General features: G+C 40.7%; 1 protein-coding gene across 3 annotated transcripts in view; it reads left to right on the plus strand.

Annotated features, from left to right (window-relative positions):
* Nucleotides 1-1,848: 1,848 nt before the first annotated feature.
* PPP2R5C (protein phosphatase 2 regulatory subunit B'gamma) overlaps nt 1,849-18,750 on the plus strand; it is an 81,556-nt gene continuing 64,654 nt past the window's right edge. For all 3 annotated transcript variants that reach the window (XM_084287284.1, XM_084287285.1, XM_084287287.1), the window contains exons 1-2: nt 1,849-1,992; nt 3,260-3,325. In XM_084287284.1, the coding sequence (XP_084143410.1) occupies nt 1,966-1,992; nt 3,260-3,325 (93 nt within the window). In that variant the 5' untranslated portion in view covers nt 1,849-1,965. The remainder of the gene's footprint in view (nt 1,993-3,259; nt 3,326-18,750) is intronic.

Consider the following 18,750-nt stretch of genomic DNA (forward strand, 5'->3'; position numbering starts at 1 on the left):
AACAATGATGTTGACTGAGTTTTTTCACTATTTGGAAAAACCATGAGCACTAGCAAGCACAAAGGAGGCCAAGAGCCAATGAGAAACTCATTAAGCTGCTTAAACTGATCTAAATCTAGTCTGTTGAGGTCACATCCCGCCCCCGCCACATATTTCCACCCCCTTCCTTCGGCCAACGCTAGTGTTTACAGAAACAGGTGGTGGTGTGCCAGTTCAAGGGAAGAAAAAAAAAAATAAAATAAACAAAAACACAAAAACCCACATCATTTTAGGGGTAGAGTTTTCCACCTGATCAATTCCATGAGCTGGTTTAAGGGGCTGCACAGTACCAGCATCAGTGCAGAGGAGTAAGACAGGAATACAGCAGCTGGGAATTAAGAGTAGTTTAAGCTTCTGTGAAACTGGAACTTAACAAAGAACTGGAAGCACTGGAGTTTATCCTCAGCTGTACAAACCCTTTCATACACCGATCAAACTGCAGACTACAGATGGAAACAGATTTCTTTCTCTTGCTATCTATGTCCAAAATCCATGTTGTTTTGTTGGTCAGAAGTCCTATTTAGTAGTAACTTCTTTGTGACTGGCTCCTAACAGAAGCACAACAGTGATAACAGCACCTCAATTCTAAATCCTCAGACCAGAGAAGATTAGGGAAAGGATAAGAAGCAGACATAATTTTTTTCTAGCACTTAAGAAGCAGGGAAGGAAGGGGCCTGAAGCAAGAGGAAGCAACACTCTGTACCCAGTAGTATTCCTTGTTGTGCCTCAAAAAGAGGAAATTTCTTTGTCCTTTGACCACAGCAGAGTGTTCAAATATAGTGGATATAAACTGATGTTAGATATCATCACATCAGATACGAGTACGTATTAGAAATCCCAGTTCCTAAAAACGAGAGCATGGCTGCTAGCTAGTGCTGCCTTTGATACTCACAGGCTGAGTAAGGAAGGAGGTCAATTTCTCTTTCATGCTGGTGTTTGTTAGGCTGTAATTTTTCTATCCGTTATCAGCACAGCACAATTAGTATTTAATAAGCATGCCCAATCTAAATTTTAAATGTTTTATATCTTGGCATTATTATGAGGATTAACATCTCCTTTTTCCTCAGCTAATGGTAGTTTGGAGCTTAGTCAGGCCACGTGACAAACGCAATGTGTAACTTTTCCAGTAGAAGCATATACACTTTTCTTCTTTTGTCTAAGAATATCGTTGATTTTCTCATTCTGACTTTGAAAGATTAAAGAGCAACTTCGGAAGTTGCCATCTGTAAAGACAGGCTGGAACTACACAAAGTTCGCCTCTTCCTCATCCACCTCCTGCAGGCAGGCAGTGAGGTCCCCCAATTAATGACGACCACAAGACTTGTATGAGGCCAAATGTTTTTATTTTGGCTTTGTTTTTATTATTATTTTTTTCTCCTTCCTCACACCACCGGCTGCACCCGCACCCGGGGCCGCTGCCCCTCAGCGAAGGGCGGGCTCCGAAGGGCGGCACACAGCGAGCAGCGAGGCTGAGGCGCCACAGCCCGGCCCTCGCTGCCCACCTCGAGGCGGGGCTGGGGGCGCGGGACCCTCCCCTCAACCGGGGCGGAGCCGGGGGAGCCCCGCGCCCCGCGCCCCGGGCCCGGGCCCTGTCAGCGGCCGCCAGCGGAGCGTGACAGGAGGGAGGAGGAGGGGGGGAAGAGAAGGGGGGGGGGGGCGGCGAGCCCCGCCTCCGAGGTGACGCCACTGGAGGCGCCGCTCACGTGACGCAAGCAGCCAATGGGCGGGCAACGGCCGCGCTCTCCGCGGGCGGGGGGCGGTGGCGGAGGAGGGAGGGAGGAAGGGGGCGGGGGGAGGGGCTGAGGCCGCCGCCGCTGGAGCCGGAGCCGGGGCCGGAGCCTGGGGGGGGCAGCGGCGGCGGAGGAGGAGGCGGAGGAGGCGCCGGGCCGAGCGGGGGCTGTGCGCCTGGGTGGCCGCGGGGCGGCCATGCCGAATAAAAACAAGAAGGAGAAAGTGAGTCGGGGGGGGGCAGGCAGGCCCCGCGGGGGAGGAGGAGGAGGAGGAGGAGGAGGAGGAGGAAGGCGGGGAGCCCCCCGCCGCCATGGGGGGGGGGGGGGGGGGAGCTGAGGAAGGGGCGGGCCCCGCAGGGCCTAGCCCGGGGTGTGAGGGGGTTTGGGGAGGTTTGGGGGGGGTCCCCGGGGAGCCTCGGCATGGGGAGGCCCGGCCCGGAGGGGCTGGGGGAGGGGAAGGGGGGAGAGGAGAGAGGGGGAGGGCGGGGGGGCGCCCCCAGGGCTCTGTGAGCGCCGGGGGGGGGGCTCGGGGCTGCCCCTCTCGCCCTGCCCCTGCCCCTGCCCCTGTCCCTCTCCTCCTCCTCCTCCTGCTGCTGCCGGGCAGGGCTGGGTGTCAGCCGCCCAAGGGGGTTCACGCACAAGTTGGAGGAAAAGTTCCAAATCCAGCCCAGGCGGCTTCACGTGTTGCGCTTTATTCGTGTGGCAGGTAATTAGGAATAATCAGGGAGCCAGGGGGAACTGGGAGCAGCGAAGTAGCCCGGCTCATCCAGCCGCTGTCCTGCTGGACCTTCGCTGTGTGGTTTGGTTGGCTTCTGCCCGCCTGCCAGTTTTTCCAAGTTGCTTTGAAATTCAGATGGGTGTTGTGATTTGTGGTGTTCTTTTGGTTTCATTTTTAATGTTTTTCACGATATCCAAGCCCCCTGTGACACTAAAAACGTTCAAACTTCTCATTGCTTTTCTTAGAATTAGCAAATCTCGCAAATAAGCAGTGGGTGAAAGATCCGAGTAGAGCTCTGCGAGGGAGATACCGGAGTCGTGGGCCTGCGCCTAAAACTGGACTTTCTAGTGCGTAGAACACCAGGAGCAGACAAGATAATGACGTGCACAATGCCTCCTGCGATGATGCTTGTTTCAAACTTAAACTAAGTGTAAATGCTCCTGAGGCCAAAAGCCAGGCAGCAAGGCCAAGTTTTTAGACATGGTTCAAGTCCCTTGCATTCTTACCTATGTAAAATCTTAGCTCTATATGGTGTATGGGTGAGTTTTGAGGCATTAATACAATTCCAAAGCTGTCCTTGAAGGTGGAAAATGTTTAATGCAACTTTGTAGAGACTGATGGTTCATTATTAAGGTCTTCCAGTTAAATAGTATCATTTTTGTCCTATCGATTTTAGTATTCTCAGAAGGCGTCTGAAATACTAATTTCTTGACTTGAAAATCTCTCTAAATCTCCTTTTCCAAGTAACTTAGACTGTGAACTTTTTTTTCAGGAACCTGCAAAATCAGGCAAAAGTGGGAAAAGTGGCAAAGATGGACAAGAAAACCAAGAACATGAGGTAAAAACTACTAGAATATGTAGTCTTTCTAGGCAAATTTATGATGACTTTTCAGAAGTCCTTCTGGACTGTTACAATTTTGAAGTGACAGGTGGAGTTTCTGGAACTACTGACCTGGTATTTGATATAAAGTCTTTTAAGACTCAAAAGAAAATGCTTTTGAAGAAGTTATTCTTATGTAGAGTAACTTTAGAGATCTAGCTTGCTTGCTACAGTCTTAAACACTCATCTGTTTCCTATTTGGTTGCGAAGAGTACATCTATCTTATTTTCTGGTTTTATTGTGAGGTTTGGGGCTTGTCTTTTAGCTGCTTATTGCAGTTTTTAATCATTCTCTGTAATTCCCAAAGCTCTCTTCTTGGAAACTTTTGATGTTAGCAAGTCAGTTAAGTGTAAGTAGCCTGTTGTATTATCAGGAGACCTTAGGCTTAATCAAAGGCTGCCATTTTTTTTTGTTGTTGTCTAATTTCTGTGTGTAGGTATACAATGGGGTGTTCCATTTTTGACTGATTATTGTGTTGTTACTGTGGCATGTTTTTACTTCTGCATTGCTGTGTGTTTTGCCCAAGAGCAAGGTGCAGTGACTTGAAAGGGGTCGGTTAAACCCTTACATGCTGCCTTTCTCACATTCGTCTGGAAACACAGAATTAATAGCTCTGCTTCATCTGGAAGTCCACTGTTTATTTACTTAAAAGTTTTAGTAAAACAAAATACTCATCCAGCTTTACCACTTTTTCTCTCTCCCAAATGATTATGGGGGGGAAGGGAGAGAATGTTTTTCCTGCAGAGCGTGTACTCTTTCTGATGCATCTCAATGAGTTTTCATTGTTTTCTTGTGCAGAAGGATGTGTGCTACTGTCACTACAAGATTTAATGACTTTATGAATTAAATTTAAATATTTTTGCAAATTCAGATAAAAGAATTCTGAATTTCGGCAGAGGGAACTCATATCCTAGCTACTAGGAAAAAAGCCCTTAGAGTGAAATCAGAACAGTATCAGCGTAGATGTTTATAACAGTGCCAACATATAGTGAACATATTTCATTGTGATGCATTCTATTTTTTCAGTATTGCTATAGTGTTGAAAGAGAATTACTTCTTGACTAGTTCCTGCTCAGTTGTAAGGCTTGCCATTATCAGTATCTTTGCTATATGTTGGTTGACTGCTTATTTTCTCATGCTTCTGAACAAAAAGCTGTTGAGACCAGAACTAATTTTTTTGGTCCTTCAGGATAGTGTGTAAAGCTCCCACAGTAAACTAGTGAAGTGCTTTAAATGTTAACTGAAAATGTAGATTCCTTTCTTTCCGCATGTGCAGATAAAGAAAGCTCTTTCTTTTTTGGTATTTGAAATGTGTGAGAGATTAATCTCAGTAGAAGAGTACGTTGTAGTATTCATGCATTTTTTGTTGTCTTTCCAAGTTGAATTCCCAATGCAAAGTACAGTTCTCTTAGATTATTGATGATACTTTGTCATGTGTGAGTAAGGACAGAACGGGAAAGGGACTGGCAAACTGATGAGAATGTGACTGGCACGTATACTGTGATTGCCATTCCCAGTGGGCATTGTTTAGTCTCCAGACAATTTTGAACACCTCAGTGCTTGACTCATTAACTTAATTAATAGAGTAATTGCACGCAAATAGTAATATGGAGTTTGCATTCTAATGTGGGTGGCTGTAACAAAGATGTATGTTAGCTGGTGCTTATAGATGCAGAAGAGAAGCTATTTGTTAGCATAGCGAAGACTAGTAAATATAGAAATGCTCTGGAACATGCTATTAATACACTTTTTTTAGATTTTTTTTTCTTATAAGAAGGTTGTCTTCTTATTTCCTTGTTCCTGTGTTTTAACGTGGCTTTTTAAAGATCCTCATCTAGACTGTGAGTAGGTTTAGAAATATACTGGTTCATGTAATTTTTTCATCAAACTGAATTTAATGGGTATACATCTAATGTAAATGAATGTAATGCAGATGGCAGATTTTAAAGACTAGAAACTGCTATTCAAAGAGCAGGGACAACACAAGCAGCAGCATCCCACAAATACTGTATTTATAGATGCATTTATAACACTTACCTAAAATCATGATGCCTTGGACTTCCATAGATGAAAATATAAACAGTTCTTAATAATTTGCAGAAAGAAGTGTGTTTCCTGTCTTGTGGTCAGGGAAATGAGATTTTGGTTGAGTGAAGCTATACAGTAAGTTTGTCTGAGGGATTGAAATGATACCTGATATGCCTGGTGAGTGTGCGCATGCTGAACGAGGATGAGAGGGACTTGAGCTGGTACTTGGGTCACTTCGTAAATTTCAACAGAAGCACATAAATGTGTAGGTAAGTATGTATGGAAGTTCTAAAGTGTAGCTGCAGTGTGCAAGTGACCTGCTGAAGTAAATACCTCTCTGCTTATATCTCAAAGAGATATAACTGTAGTTGTGTTTGAAAACAAGGTCCATCTTGCCTGTTTTCGCATCTCCAGTGTTCCCAACGTACAGATGTTTAGGAGGAAAAAATACAAGATGGTTCTTCTTGCATTGCCTGTGCCTTGGTTACTTGATGTATTACAGAAAGAGCCAGGCTAGAGAAGACCAGAGATCCGTATTGTTTGGTATTCTCTATGTGGTTAGTAGCTGATACTAAAGAAAAGGGTTTGAGTAACAGAGTGAATGTATGGTTTTCCATTCAGGCATGCCTTTCTTTCAGCCAGTGTGTGGCTTAGAAGGTTGCTTTCTAGCTGAGGTATTGTATAAAGTTGTTTTCATATTATTAGTGATTTAACAGACTTTTCTGTATAGTCGTCTGTAGATTATTTTTTTTCCAACCTCCCTGTTTAATATCTGCTAGGTAAGAGGATTTCATTTCTTTGGCTGTCCTGTTCCTGTGATCCTTCTGTTCTGTTACACTTTTAGTGATGGAGCTCCCAGAGCTGTACACGGTGCATGGGGTGAGAGCACCTTGTGTCTGTGCTGTAATAACTGCGTTCCAGCTTCCAGTTATTGAACACTTCACAAAAGAGCTAATAGGATTAAGTTCACATCTAACTTTAGCTTGTAGCCTGTTAGTAAACACTAATGAATTAAAGTAAATAATTGCCAGAACAGTTGAATCTATTCCTTTAGGTATAGCCTTATACTTCAGTAATTAGTCCAGGGTATTCTTGTCTTCAGGTTGTGCACAAAGACATAGTCTGTTGTGTATTGTTTTCTTCTGTGTGGGGATAGTGCCTTCCTCTGGTAAAACACTTGGGGATTTGTTTACCAGTGACCAAAACCTATGATCAGAACTTAAACACAGATTGAAGAAAAATGCCCAGGTGTGGGGGGTTTTATGCCAGCACTTAAGAACTGGTGGACGTTCCCTGTGACTGAACTGGCCTTTGCAGAAAATACTTTCCTTGTGGATAAGCTTCATTGTAGGGTTCTGTTTTCCCTCAGTGGTTCAGAGGTCTCCTTTTGGGTTAAAACAGTAGTAATTCATGGTCAGGTATATACAAGGGGAGAAAAATGAGGTCTTCCCTCTCTGTTTTTTCACTATTAGAGGAGTGTTGTCTAGGAAAAACCTCGTGTTTTTTTAAAATTAAAGTGTTTCTTACAATACTTTAATAATAGTCTTTAGGTACAACCACAGGGGAAGGAAGTTGACTTTAACCCCACAGACTCTTATTTCTGTGTGCTTTGATTGTAGGAATGCATGTGCTAAAACTTGCACTTTTCACTGGTGACATCTATTGCTGCACAGGCACCTAGAATCGCTCAAAAACTTAACATCCCAGAGCTAGACTCTGTTGAACCTGCAGGTGAATCCCTAACTGCTTCATATTTTTGCTCCCTGCTTGGGTATTGATGTTGAAATTAAAGTCTTTGCACCAAAACGGCCTGGGAACACGTGTACAATTGGCAGCTCAGGTTCATCTGGGAGGTAGAAGGGGCAGAGGTAGCTGGTGACCTTTACAGGCACAGGTGACAGGGTGATGCCTCTTCTAGATCTAGCAGGGCTGCTTTAAGGCATGAAACTCGCAACTTCATTAATTTTGAATATAGATGCTGGGCAGCTGTAGTGGGGGAAGACAGCCGTTGTTTAACAAAGTATTGGCTTGGTGACTTCCAACTAACGAACAGAAATCATAGCTCTTCCTTCAAGTTCTTCTGCCATGCAGAACAGCAAACGGAAGGCTGATGTGGTTTAAGTAGTGTGTGTGTATTATCTCATTGTTTCCATGTACTGCCCTACTTAGGTGTTTTCTGCTTTAAAAGTTTTCTTTTTTCGATACAAAACGTACTAAAATGCAAACTGCGGTGTCCAGTTTCCTTGCTGTGCAAGAAACTGTTTGATTTATTGACAACATGTGTTGCAAATGTCAGATGATAAACAGTGTTGAAACCAATTTTCAAATATTAAGAAAAAGCTTTGCTAAGTACTGATCCATTCCTCTGTCCTACCACCATCAGCCATCTCTTTTCAGTAAGTTTATTAAACACAGGTAATAACTTCAGTGCAGCAATTTTAAGCTTTGTTTTTAGGGGTCTTGTTTTGTAAAGTTGTTGTTTTTTTTTAAATTATTTTCTTAAGCAATAAGTGGCAATATTTTTCAGGATTGATAGTGAAAATGCAGAAATCATTGCATCTTTAAAACGCTTTAGCAAAAGTAAAGATTTGTCTCTGCAAGAACCTTGACAAGTGGCTGTCTTTCCTATAGTAGTCAGGATATAGTGGGGGAAGGCTATCAATATTCTCGTTACCATTTTTACTGATACCTGGTTACATGCACACATACCATTGCCAGTTTCCTTAAAAATAGTATTAAAAAAGGGAGAGAAATAGAAATGACATAGTTCTGTGAGGATTTCTTAACAATCAGACATCACGTGAAGAAGTAGCGTGATGTTAAAACAAGAACTAGGAATAAACAAGCAATGAAATCCAGCACTTTTTGTTAACAGGCTCCTATGACCTGTTGCATCAAGAGTAGTTTAGACAATTGACTCCACATTTTCTGTGTACTATTCCTTATTTTTCTCGTGTTTTCTGTTTGTGATTTTCATTGCAATGTTATTTAAGAGGTTGTACCAGTTATTAGTAACCCTGAGCAACAAAATAAAGATGGTATATAGAGGCTCTTACACAGTATCTAGCTTCTCAGGAGGTTTTTCTACTTCAGAGTTTTTAAAGTTATATTTGAAATTCTTAGCACAGGAGTGTTTATTAGGCAACCTGTTGGGGACTACAGAAGAGCATGAGGTTTGGAGGTTGGATGGAGAATAATTCTCAACAAATTTTCTCCCATTGCTCATGTGTAGTGGCACTGATCCTAAAAGACTTCTGGAAATAACTTCTTGTGACAGATCATTCTTTCAATCAGCTGAGACTATCCTGTTTTAATTGTTTAGTACAGTAAGTTACACTGGTATGTAATTCAGTGTGTATGTATTTGTTGTCATGTATAAGGTGGCTGTCTCTTAAGCTCCCTTCCTTGCTCTTGTCAGATGAGCATCCTCTTACTCAGTGGCACAGCATTTTTGGATACATTTGGATCAGGATATTTGAGGTATAATAAGATTCTTCTGTACTTGTTGTTCTTCATAAAAGCAGATGTCTTTTACACAGAGATATTTGGCATAGATCAGGTCTGTATTATTCAATTAATGCCTGACGTTATGTATTGATTTATTTCCGATATAAAATTGTTTTAAGGGTTTTGGTAAGAGCTTCCTACCATGCTGTCGGTTGGATTCGAGTCATAGAGCCATGAAAGTCAGGTATGCCTGGCAGCCTGTGATAAAGCATCCCCCAGCCCTCCAGTGTTCAGTGGGCCAAACGAATAAGCTGTGGTTGTATCATGAGTACAGCACGTAGGAAACCTGGCTGTACCCTCGCTGTTTTTTCAGCATGTATTCAGCAGTGTGTCCCAGTTGGACTCATATGCTGAAAAGCCCGTGTTTTGAGGAGTCAGTCCCATGCAGCAGTTAAAATTTATTTGGCAACTGGTCTTCCTTGATTTGGAAGAAGAAAGGTTTTCATATTATGAAATATTTTTTTTTAACAACCAGACCTTTCAAGCTGGAATCGCAGAGCAGCTATAAACAGACAGTATTAGGCCTGTTTTTCAAAGCTTTTCTACTGTGCTTGGGATTTTACTTCTAATGTAGCAAAAATAGGGCTTTAAACCAAAACTGCATGTAAAATGAGGATGGATTTTTGTCATGTATCAGCTATGTAAATGAAGTCTATAGGCTTTGGGTTTTTTGTTGTTGTTTGCTTGTTTCTTTTTAAGCTGGTATGTCAACTACTTTAAAAAAAAATATTAATTTAAAAACTGACTTCTGATCATGGCTTGCAGTTCTAATTTTCTTTGGTAGAGAATTTTTAAATGGGTTAATCTAACAGTTGAAAAATATTTCAGTGTAGCAAGTAAATACAGTCTTAGCATTAAATGAGGTGCTATTTACTGATTAGAAAGATGCATTATGTGTTACTGTTAAAGCAGACATGCAAGTTGTTTTTTTTTTTTATTTTTTAACTTCTCTCATTTCCTATTTCCAATTTTTATTGATATCTCATCTTTTTGTTTTGGGGAATTGGAATACCCTTCTGTATCCAAAGCAAATATACCTTAATACTGAATGCTGAAATAGTTTAACAAAGCTTATGCAGTTTTTATATTATACTTTCTAAATGAATTGATTTAATAAATGCTCAGTATTTTGTACTAAATACTGCTATAAGAGTATTGTTACCTAAAATGAGTCATTTCTGAAAACATGATCCTATGGCCTTCAAGTTCTTACACAAGGATGGCAACTACTTGCCTCACACATGATGTGTGAGGTCTTCAGTGTGCAGTTTGTTTTAGTACCTGCTATGCTTTCCCTAAGCATGCTCTTAAGCTCTCTGGATCCCTCCTGAATGAAAACAGAGCAGCAAAGGCTGTTCTCGTTAAAAGGGACAAAATGCTCTTTGAAAATGAGTGTTAGTAATTCGGAAATTGAAAACATCCTTTTCACCCTTTGTTTCAATTGGTTTCTCTTTTCTTTTTAAAGATGTACTGTTCCTTAAATTTTGAGAGGAATCAATTGTTCAATAATGTGTATGTGTAACAGAATTAGCAATGTAGCTATCCCATGTAGAATACAAACAGTAACAAATAACAGATACATTTTGAATCTACTTTAAATATATGTTTAAAAATAGTAAATTTTGTTTTGTTTTCTCTCAACTTCAAATGAAATTGGAATACATTTATAGTTATACAAGTGGGATGGTAGGGGCATTTTGAGTGTGGCTTTTTTCCCCTGCTAACAGGCTTTGGGAGCCAATAATAGTAAAGCTGGGAAACAAAACCCTGCCTCTTTCTTGAATATAAAACTTAAAATATGACTGTCAAATATTATTGTTTGCTCCATTATTGCCATTATAGCAATTATAACTTAAGCAGGTTTCTTTTCGCTTCCCAGTTTAGCAGTCTGAAGTACTGAAAAGTAAACTTTTCTAGAGACCTGTAAAATTAAAGATCAAATTATTTGGTGTAAGTGTTCTTTAGAAGTGGCCAAGGTTACTGCTATACCACTAAAAGGTCTGGGAACCTTGTCATGCACTGTAACTCTCTTGTATGGCACCCAATACAAAAACCAATTGGTGGGTGGTGTGGGGGAGCAAAACAATTTCAGTGCAAGCATGTGAGGTGAGAAACTGTTAGGAATAGATTCAGGAGCACAGGAATACAAACATCACTGGTAAAGCGATGTATATACTAGCTTAAGCTCATCGGTAGCTTTATTTAATTAGAATTTACAGCAGACTATAGGGGTTGGGCCTTAAAGCATGTAAAGTGTGTGTGTATTGTTCCCACATTTGAAGGATAGCAAAGAGACATAAAGGTACTTCTTGTTGGATTTTTTTTTTTTTTGAAAGTAAAAGGCAGTTCAGAGAAAAACTAAAATTGAAAACCAAGAATTAATGTAATTTAAGCCAGGCCATCATTTATTTAGATTCTTTATCTCTGTATTTATATAAATGTTTTGAAATAATACTGAGGACCTTATCTGGTTTTAATCCTATTATTTAACTGATGGTTGCAGGTAACAAAATAGACTCTTCTGAGGGCATTTGTTTCTTTGAAGTCTCATTATAGAAAACGCATTAAGGAACAAATGCTGCCTTGCTGCCCGTGATTGTGAAGTACCAGGTGCCCGCTGATGGTGGTGTTCCAGCAAACACAGCATTGTGACTGCACCGAGTCTGAGCCCGGGCACCTGATTGCCAGTGCTCACTTCCTCTGCAACCTCAGGCTGCCGGATCTGATCGCAGGCTGAAAAGAATCAAATGTCAGTTTGTACACGGAGGAAGGTAGTTTAAAGAAATAAATATAAGTAGAAAAAGGGTTGGTTTCCATTTGCTCCTCGAAAACTGTGACTGTGAATGTTGTCAAGTTGCAGTGCAAGAATCTTTAGGCTGCAGTACACAGAGCTGAGATGTTTGGCAATTATCAGGGTTGGTTTGATGTGTTGCAAGGCAAGAGTATTGCAACAAGGCTGAGTTGGTACAAGTCTTTAGAAGATCAAATTTGAGCTGCGTGTGCAAGCACCTGACAGGAAGTACAAGCAATGCTTTCTGTTATAAGTAAGTGCTAGCAAGAAAGGCAGAAGAATTTCAGCAAGTTGTAGGCCAGTCTTCTAAAATAGTTTGTGGCCGTAAAACCTGCTGTGGTGCACTGCTTGAGAGCAAAGAAGGGCAGTTGACCTCCACTGCTCTCGGGGAACTTCCCAGTCACAGCTGCAGTTCAACAGACTCCATCTTGTGATGGAACTCCATAGGTATACATCAAAAATAGCTGGCAGCAACACTGCTATATGTAAATGCAAAATCACAGTTGCTAAACGAGTACCACAGTGTAGCTCAGTGTGCACTTAGTGTGCTAAAATATATAAACGTTATCAACTGAGCTGAAAAGCCATTCTTTTTATTATAATAACAGGAATCCTCAAAGCTTTCAGATACAGCTTTTGCCAAATAAAAACATATGTTAGCTGAGACTACCACTATCCTGTGCATCTCTACCAGTGAGAGAACTGTCAATGATGACGACTGTACTTGGTAGAAAGGCAGCTGCAAATACTGTTTTAGCAGGCGAGTCTAAGTATCATTCTGGTAAATGATCTTTTGGGGGAAAAACAACAGAAACCTAAATGCAACCTGTGTGAAACTGACTGAAGCTGTCAGTGCCATAAGCAGGATCTTTGGAAGCTTCACTATAAGTTGTCTATCAGTCCTGTGGCTGTGAAGCTAGTCAGCAACAGTGGTAAGAATCGTCAACAAAGTGAAAACCTCAGAACTGTTTGCCATCAAAAATGGTACACAGCAAGCATTTTTTTTCTCTGCTTTTCCTTTAACGGTTTTGTTAATGGAGCAGTGCACCTTCTTATGGGTCTAGATGGTTAAGAATCCATATTGAGTTTCATATAGTTTGCAATGTCTCTACAGATCGAAAGTGCTGAAGATAAAGATCATACCAGGTCGGTCCACACCAAACTCCTTACCAGTGATTGGACATTACTGTGTAGCATGAATGTGAATTATTGTAGATAGTCTTAATGGCTCTGTTGTGCGGTATCTTTAATACCGTAATAATAAAAGTTTGTTCTGACATTGTCCTGCATGTTGAACTTTTACCTGGAAGTTTTGCTCTAGTCATTAGGAAGTGTTTCAAGATGTGTTGTTGTTGGAGGCCTGTAAACGTGGTGGAGGACTGTCTTTCACATTAGTTTCAGAATGCATGGTATTGTCCAAGAGAAGATCAGTGACACCACTTAATAAAAAAGCTCTCAAGGGATGTGTCCTTAGAAAAAAGAAGGAAGGTGACAAATCCTCTTCCTCCCCAGTGGAGGGGAATATTATAGTGCCCTAAGAATTTACAGGTACAAGCCTGAAGGAACAAAGACAGCATATCTTACCCACATTGATCAGAGAAAAGATCAGTGAAAGCATTATGACAAAATTCACAGCACAGGCATTTACCTATAGGCTTTAACTTCAAAATAATGCACTGCCATCAGGAGGTGGGGCATGGTTGTTCTTTGTGGAGTTCATGGTGAAAACTGCTGCGGTTGCAATAAATAATATATCAAAGTATTCTGAGTTTCAACATATCAATTCACAGTTGTTTTTTGCTTTTCTTCAAGGCTGGTAAATTAACATGCGGAGATTTCAGATCTCCTAGCTCAAGCAAGACCTAACTGTAGGATGGTCATCTTTGAACATCTGGAACTTTGACTACAGGGCTGATTTCAGTACTCTCTTCTCAGTCCCAACTGCTAATTTAATACCACTAGCCCACTTCTTGAAAGTGTGCCATGGGTTAATTACCATGTTGATTGCTTCTGGGCCATATGTCAGGTATGGCCTGACCATGTGCCCAGCCTCAAAGCAGGGCAGTAAATGAAGAGCTGCGAAAGAGACAGCTCTGAGGCAGAGTTTGAGATGATTGGAGTCTTAAGAGATTTTCACACTGCTTTGAAGTTATTCAGAGTGGAAAAACTGAATGGTATTTAATTTTTTAACTGCTTTCCATCCATTTTGACACCTTTATCTTTGATTTTAGTTCTCGTCTCAAGAGATTAAATTGAATTTAGACTCTCAGCTTAATTACATTGAGTATATATTGGACCTCTACCTCTTGGCCAAATTATTTTGATTACATATTGGACCCTTATATGTTTTTGAAAACGAAGTTGTAAATGCCCCTTTTATGTGTTCTCCTGTCCTTTGCTTAGTTCTAGCAAATTGTGTTTCGCTTCCAGTGTAAGTATATTTCAGATATAATCCAGAATGCTTTTAAAGCCCCTTCTGAGGCTTGCTTGGCAAGAAACAAGCTCTTCTGGGTGCTATAGATCAGGCATCTGTTTATCTTAATGAAGAATAAATCCACGGAGGCTACTTGCTGTACCAAAATAAAAAGAAGGAAGGGATTAATTCTGCATTAAGCGTTCTTCTATTCTCAGGTTCAAAATAATGATTCTCATTAAAAGCATTCTGCTCTTTTTTACTTCCTATACCTGCATTTCACGAGTCTTAATAACTTATTAACCGATACGAGGTTCACCTACCCAGATTTTTGTAGTCCAGAATTTTCATCAGGGATCTTGTTGGTATGCGGCTTGCTGCTTCCATCTTGGGTTGGTGTACATACTGATTTAAACTTGAATTCAGTTGTGATGCTTGAGACAGAGAAGAAACTCGCAGGATAAAGTTAGCCTGATCTTCATCAAGAAATACCATACAGGTTGCTTCCTGGCAGAGTGTTATCTTCAGGCAGAGAGACAGCATCTCTTTTGTCCTGCCCTTAGGAGGTTATCTCTTTTTGTAACTAGTATAGAAATCATCCATTTTTTAAAAAATCTTGAATGGCAGATGCATCCAGGTGCTTATTGTCATCTTCAAATTCTTACCACGTGCCAACTAGTTTATCTTAAAACTAAGTATGAAAGCTCACTGCTTTATTCCAAGCTTGGCTTGGAAACCCTTTGATTCTGTGGAGCCAGAAGGCTTTGTATGCTCTGGTCTAATTTGGTTATTAGTGAGTGTGCTTTGAAAAGTCAGACAGTTTTTCTGGTTGCTTGCGCTTCATCAAGGTAGGTCGAATACTGATGGTTTGAGGGACTATCAGAAAGGGAACGCTTCTTGAGTCTAATGAAGAGACTTGTTAACATGGGACACAGGGCTCATACATGTTCCAAATCCCACTACTCTCCCTCTTCTCATCTTAGGTGACTGTCCAAAGTAAATGTTGCTGTATGAGCTGTTCAATGATGATCCGTTAATTTAAAGAGAAAAATTGGCTGTAACTGGGTAGGTTCTACTTGTTGCTGTCTTTGCCCATCACAGGCTTGGCTCCATTAGGCAAAGTATCACCAGGAGGCTAAGAGAGGTGACCCTTCTGTCTGCTCAGCACTGGTCAGGCTGCACCTGGGGTGCTGTGCCCAGTTCTGGGCCTCTGGTACAAGGGACCTGGGCACACTGCAGAGTGAAACAGGAGGCTGCCAAGGTGCTGGAGGGCCTGGAGCACCTCTGCTGTGAAGGGAGGCTGAGGGAGAAGAGGAGGCTCAAGGGGGATTTCATCCATGTCTATAAATGCTGCAAAGAGGATGGAATCAGGTGGTGCCCAGTGTCAGGACAAGAGCCAGTAAGCACAAACTGGAGCACAAGAGGCTCTGTCTGAACACAGGGAAGCACTTCTGTGCTGTGTGGGTGACGGAGCAGTGGCACAAAGAGGTGGTGCAGTCTCCCTCCTTGGAGAGTTTAGTTCATCCATTCTGAGACCCTGTGACTGAAGGGAAGAAGGGATGCAAGGACAATCTATCGTGAACTCTCAGTACTGGCAAGAAATTTCCTTCTCGTCACCTTCCATCTGCATCTCTTGGATTCACGTTAAGGAAACTTACATAAGCTCTGTATTTTCAATTGTTAAAAGCAGGATGTAAAAGTCAGAATCACGCTGATCCTGGTAGCCTTAATGTTCATCAGAATAGGTAAAAACTAAAAACTAAATTCATCAGAAAGTCTGGAGGTTGCTTTTGATTAAAGCAGCATCCACAGTCTGATACTTTTGGAGTATTTTGTACACATTTTTAATTTTTTCAGCCACTTCTAGAACTGAATGTGTCTATGACTATCTAAACGTTTGGGTAGGAGGAGCTGTTTGTCAGAACAAGGGTAAGAATAGGTATTTCCTATTCTAGTCACTGGAAGAGAACTGATAAAAGCATATCAGTAGTTTGACCATTCTGCTGTCAAATAAGCTGAGTTCTGTGATGTAGCATGATGTCAATCATTTTTTCTCAGGAATAGTGGTTTTCTGAAGTAGTTTATCAGAACTTGGCTCCTCACTCTGAGCTTACAAGGGTTGTATCTTTGTAAAAAAAAAAAAAAAAAAAAAAAAAAAGTGAAGCATGTTACCTAAAGACTGAAGTCTTTAGTAAATGAATACACAGCTGTTAGTCTGAGTTTTTCTCATTAGACTGCAGCTTTTCAAGTACAAGATGATCAAAGATGCTGTGGCTAAGATTGTTTAAGCTGACTTAACTTCTTCAGGTGCCCTTCTCTCTGGCTACGTGCCATTTCTGGGGACCAGGTCTGTCCTGACAGCATCATCATGCCACTCACAGAAGTTGTCAGCTACAGCTGTGCAGTGTGGTGTTCAAGAACCAAGAGCTGTAAGCTGTTTTGGCAGCTCTCTGGGACATGCTGGCCAGGTGACCGGACTGTGACTGAAATCAGGGATGGTTGGGGCTGGTGGCAGAAAGGGCAGCTCCTGGATGAACTGGCCAGGGATTCAGGGCTAGAGTTGTGCTGAGTTGTCACTGCTAGGTGGGAAGTTGCCATAGGAACAAAAAATGCTTTCTTTCAACGTTTCTATTTAGAAGGGTTACCAATCCTCTTAAATAACGACTTTCGGCTAATTTTAGATTGTATCTGCAATTCAGAGTACTTGTTTCCCCGAGGTGTGTGTTACCTTGGCATACCAGAGTATGTGCATGTGTGCAGGCACACGAGCACTTGCTAATTCCAAATTGAGAATTTGTTTGGGAAGAGAGGAAACAGGAAGGTGACTTTTCCTGTTTCAAGTAATGAACAAAAAACAGGTGGTAGGGGAAGACAGCCAGTTCAGAAAAACAACACCAAGCTCCAGCACCATATTGAAAGTATAGGAACTTATCCACTATTAGTGTTTATAATACACCAAAATCAGTTTTTCTCACATGATAAATCATTGTTTCCTAATTTTGTAGTGCTATGTTTCTTTCTGCTTAGTTGCTTCACAATTTTGGTTTGTTTTTTAACCGAGTTAATGGGTAGAACCTACCTCACAGATCACTCGTATTTCAGCAAAAAGTTTAAGCGTTGTGTTTGAGATTAAAAAGAGAAATACTCAAAAATGCAAAGTAACAGACATCACTTGGATGTAAATGCTTTTAACTCTCCATTGCATGCTACTTTTACTGAAAATTTAGTATATTTTTGGTAACTTAAAATGTGTAGGGATCAATGTATTGTCTCTTCCTTTATTTGTTCTGTAAGGCTGTAAGCATTTTTGCTCTTTTAATGGTAAATTTGCAGAATGGGAATCTTAAATGTGTTTAATGAAATCTAACTGTTGCTTTCAGTCATATTTTCAGTACATTAAGTACTGTGTGTATAATTAAATAGAATTGTTAATCTATTCTTGAAGTATGTACACTTCTCTGCCAGTTAGAGCATTTGCTGCTAGAACAAGCTTTGCATAAAATGACTGTCTTAAATTTATCTACCTTTAGAGGCTCTAAATGGTTATGTAGGGTAACATTTTCTTGTGCACTGAATGTGTACACTCACAGGCCATATGGAAATTGCTAATTGAATAAGCTATTCTGGAAATCCTCTTTAGAACACGAAGAAAAGTCATTTCTGTTCTTTTAGCTGTATCTCTATGAAAATGTTTTTGGTGTTAGCTCATGCAGGAATGAACTTTTGCTTTCATATCTATTATATGTAACAAAACTCTAATTAAATCCATTCAACTGCAGAAATAGTAGCATTACATCCTGATTTCCATCCTGAATCCCATTTCCATCCAATTTCTTTTTCCTATTTCTTATCATATGGGCACTTACTGAAAAGGAGGCAATGGTCTCTTCCTGTAAGAGAAAAGTGTCAAGGTATATTTTCAGATGTATGCTTCAGTGTAAAATAGCTTGCAAATTTGAAAAGCTTCTACAGCAATTTCAGATCCTGTAAAAAGAATTGCAATGCTTGCAGTAAGATTTCCCGCTCAACTGTTTTTATATTCTTGGTGTAGGTCACTCCTAGATGTTTTATGAGTCTTGTTTAAAAAAAAAAAAAAAAAAAAAAAACAACCTTGTGAAATCATTCATATTTAAAAACAGTTAACTATTGCCTACTTTAAACCTGCTTTTCCTACTTCAAAAAAAAAAAAAAAGAGAATAACAGCATCACAAGTTCTGACAGGCTTTTGTTAATGATGCATTTTATTCAGCTTGAGTGAGAGCACTGTTGAGTGTAGTCTGGGGAATAGAGTGAACTGGGGACCATTTTTCTGATTCTGTTATTTAATTCATCCAGAAGTACAGTAACAATCTGGTAAGGAATATTACAATAAAAGCAACCTGCTGTGAATAGGCAGTAAACTGCTACATGTACGTTTAAGAAGCTTCAGCAGCTTCTGAAATGCTCAATCTGCTACAAGAAGACAGCTCATTCCTTTAACTTTTATATTATATCAAAGCCTGAATACCCTAGCCAAGGTCAGGACTCTGACAGTGAGGCATAGTACAAACAGGCAGTGTAAGGTTCACCTGCTGTAAACAAGTTCCTGATCACTTCAAAGCTCGGGTCAGATAGACAAATACGTTGAAGATTTGGGCTTCACAT

The sequence above is a fragment of the Netta rufina genome, assembly GCF_964035555.1.
Source record: "Netta rufina genome assembly, chromosome: 5".
NCBI lineage: Eukaryota > Metazoa > Chordata > Aves > Anseriformes > Anatidae > Netta > Netta rufina.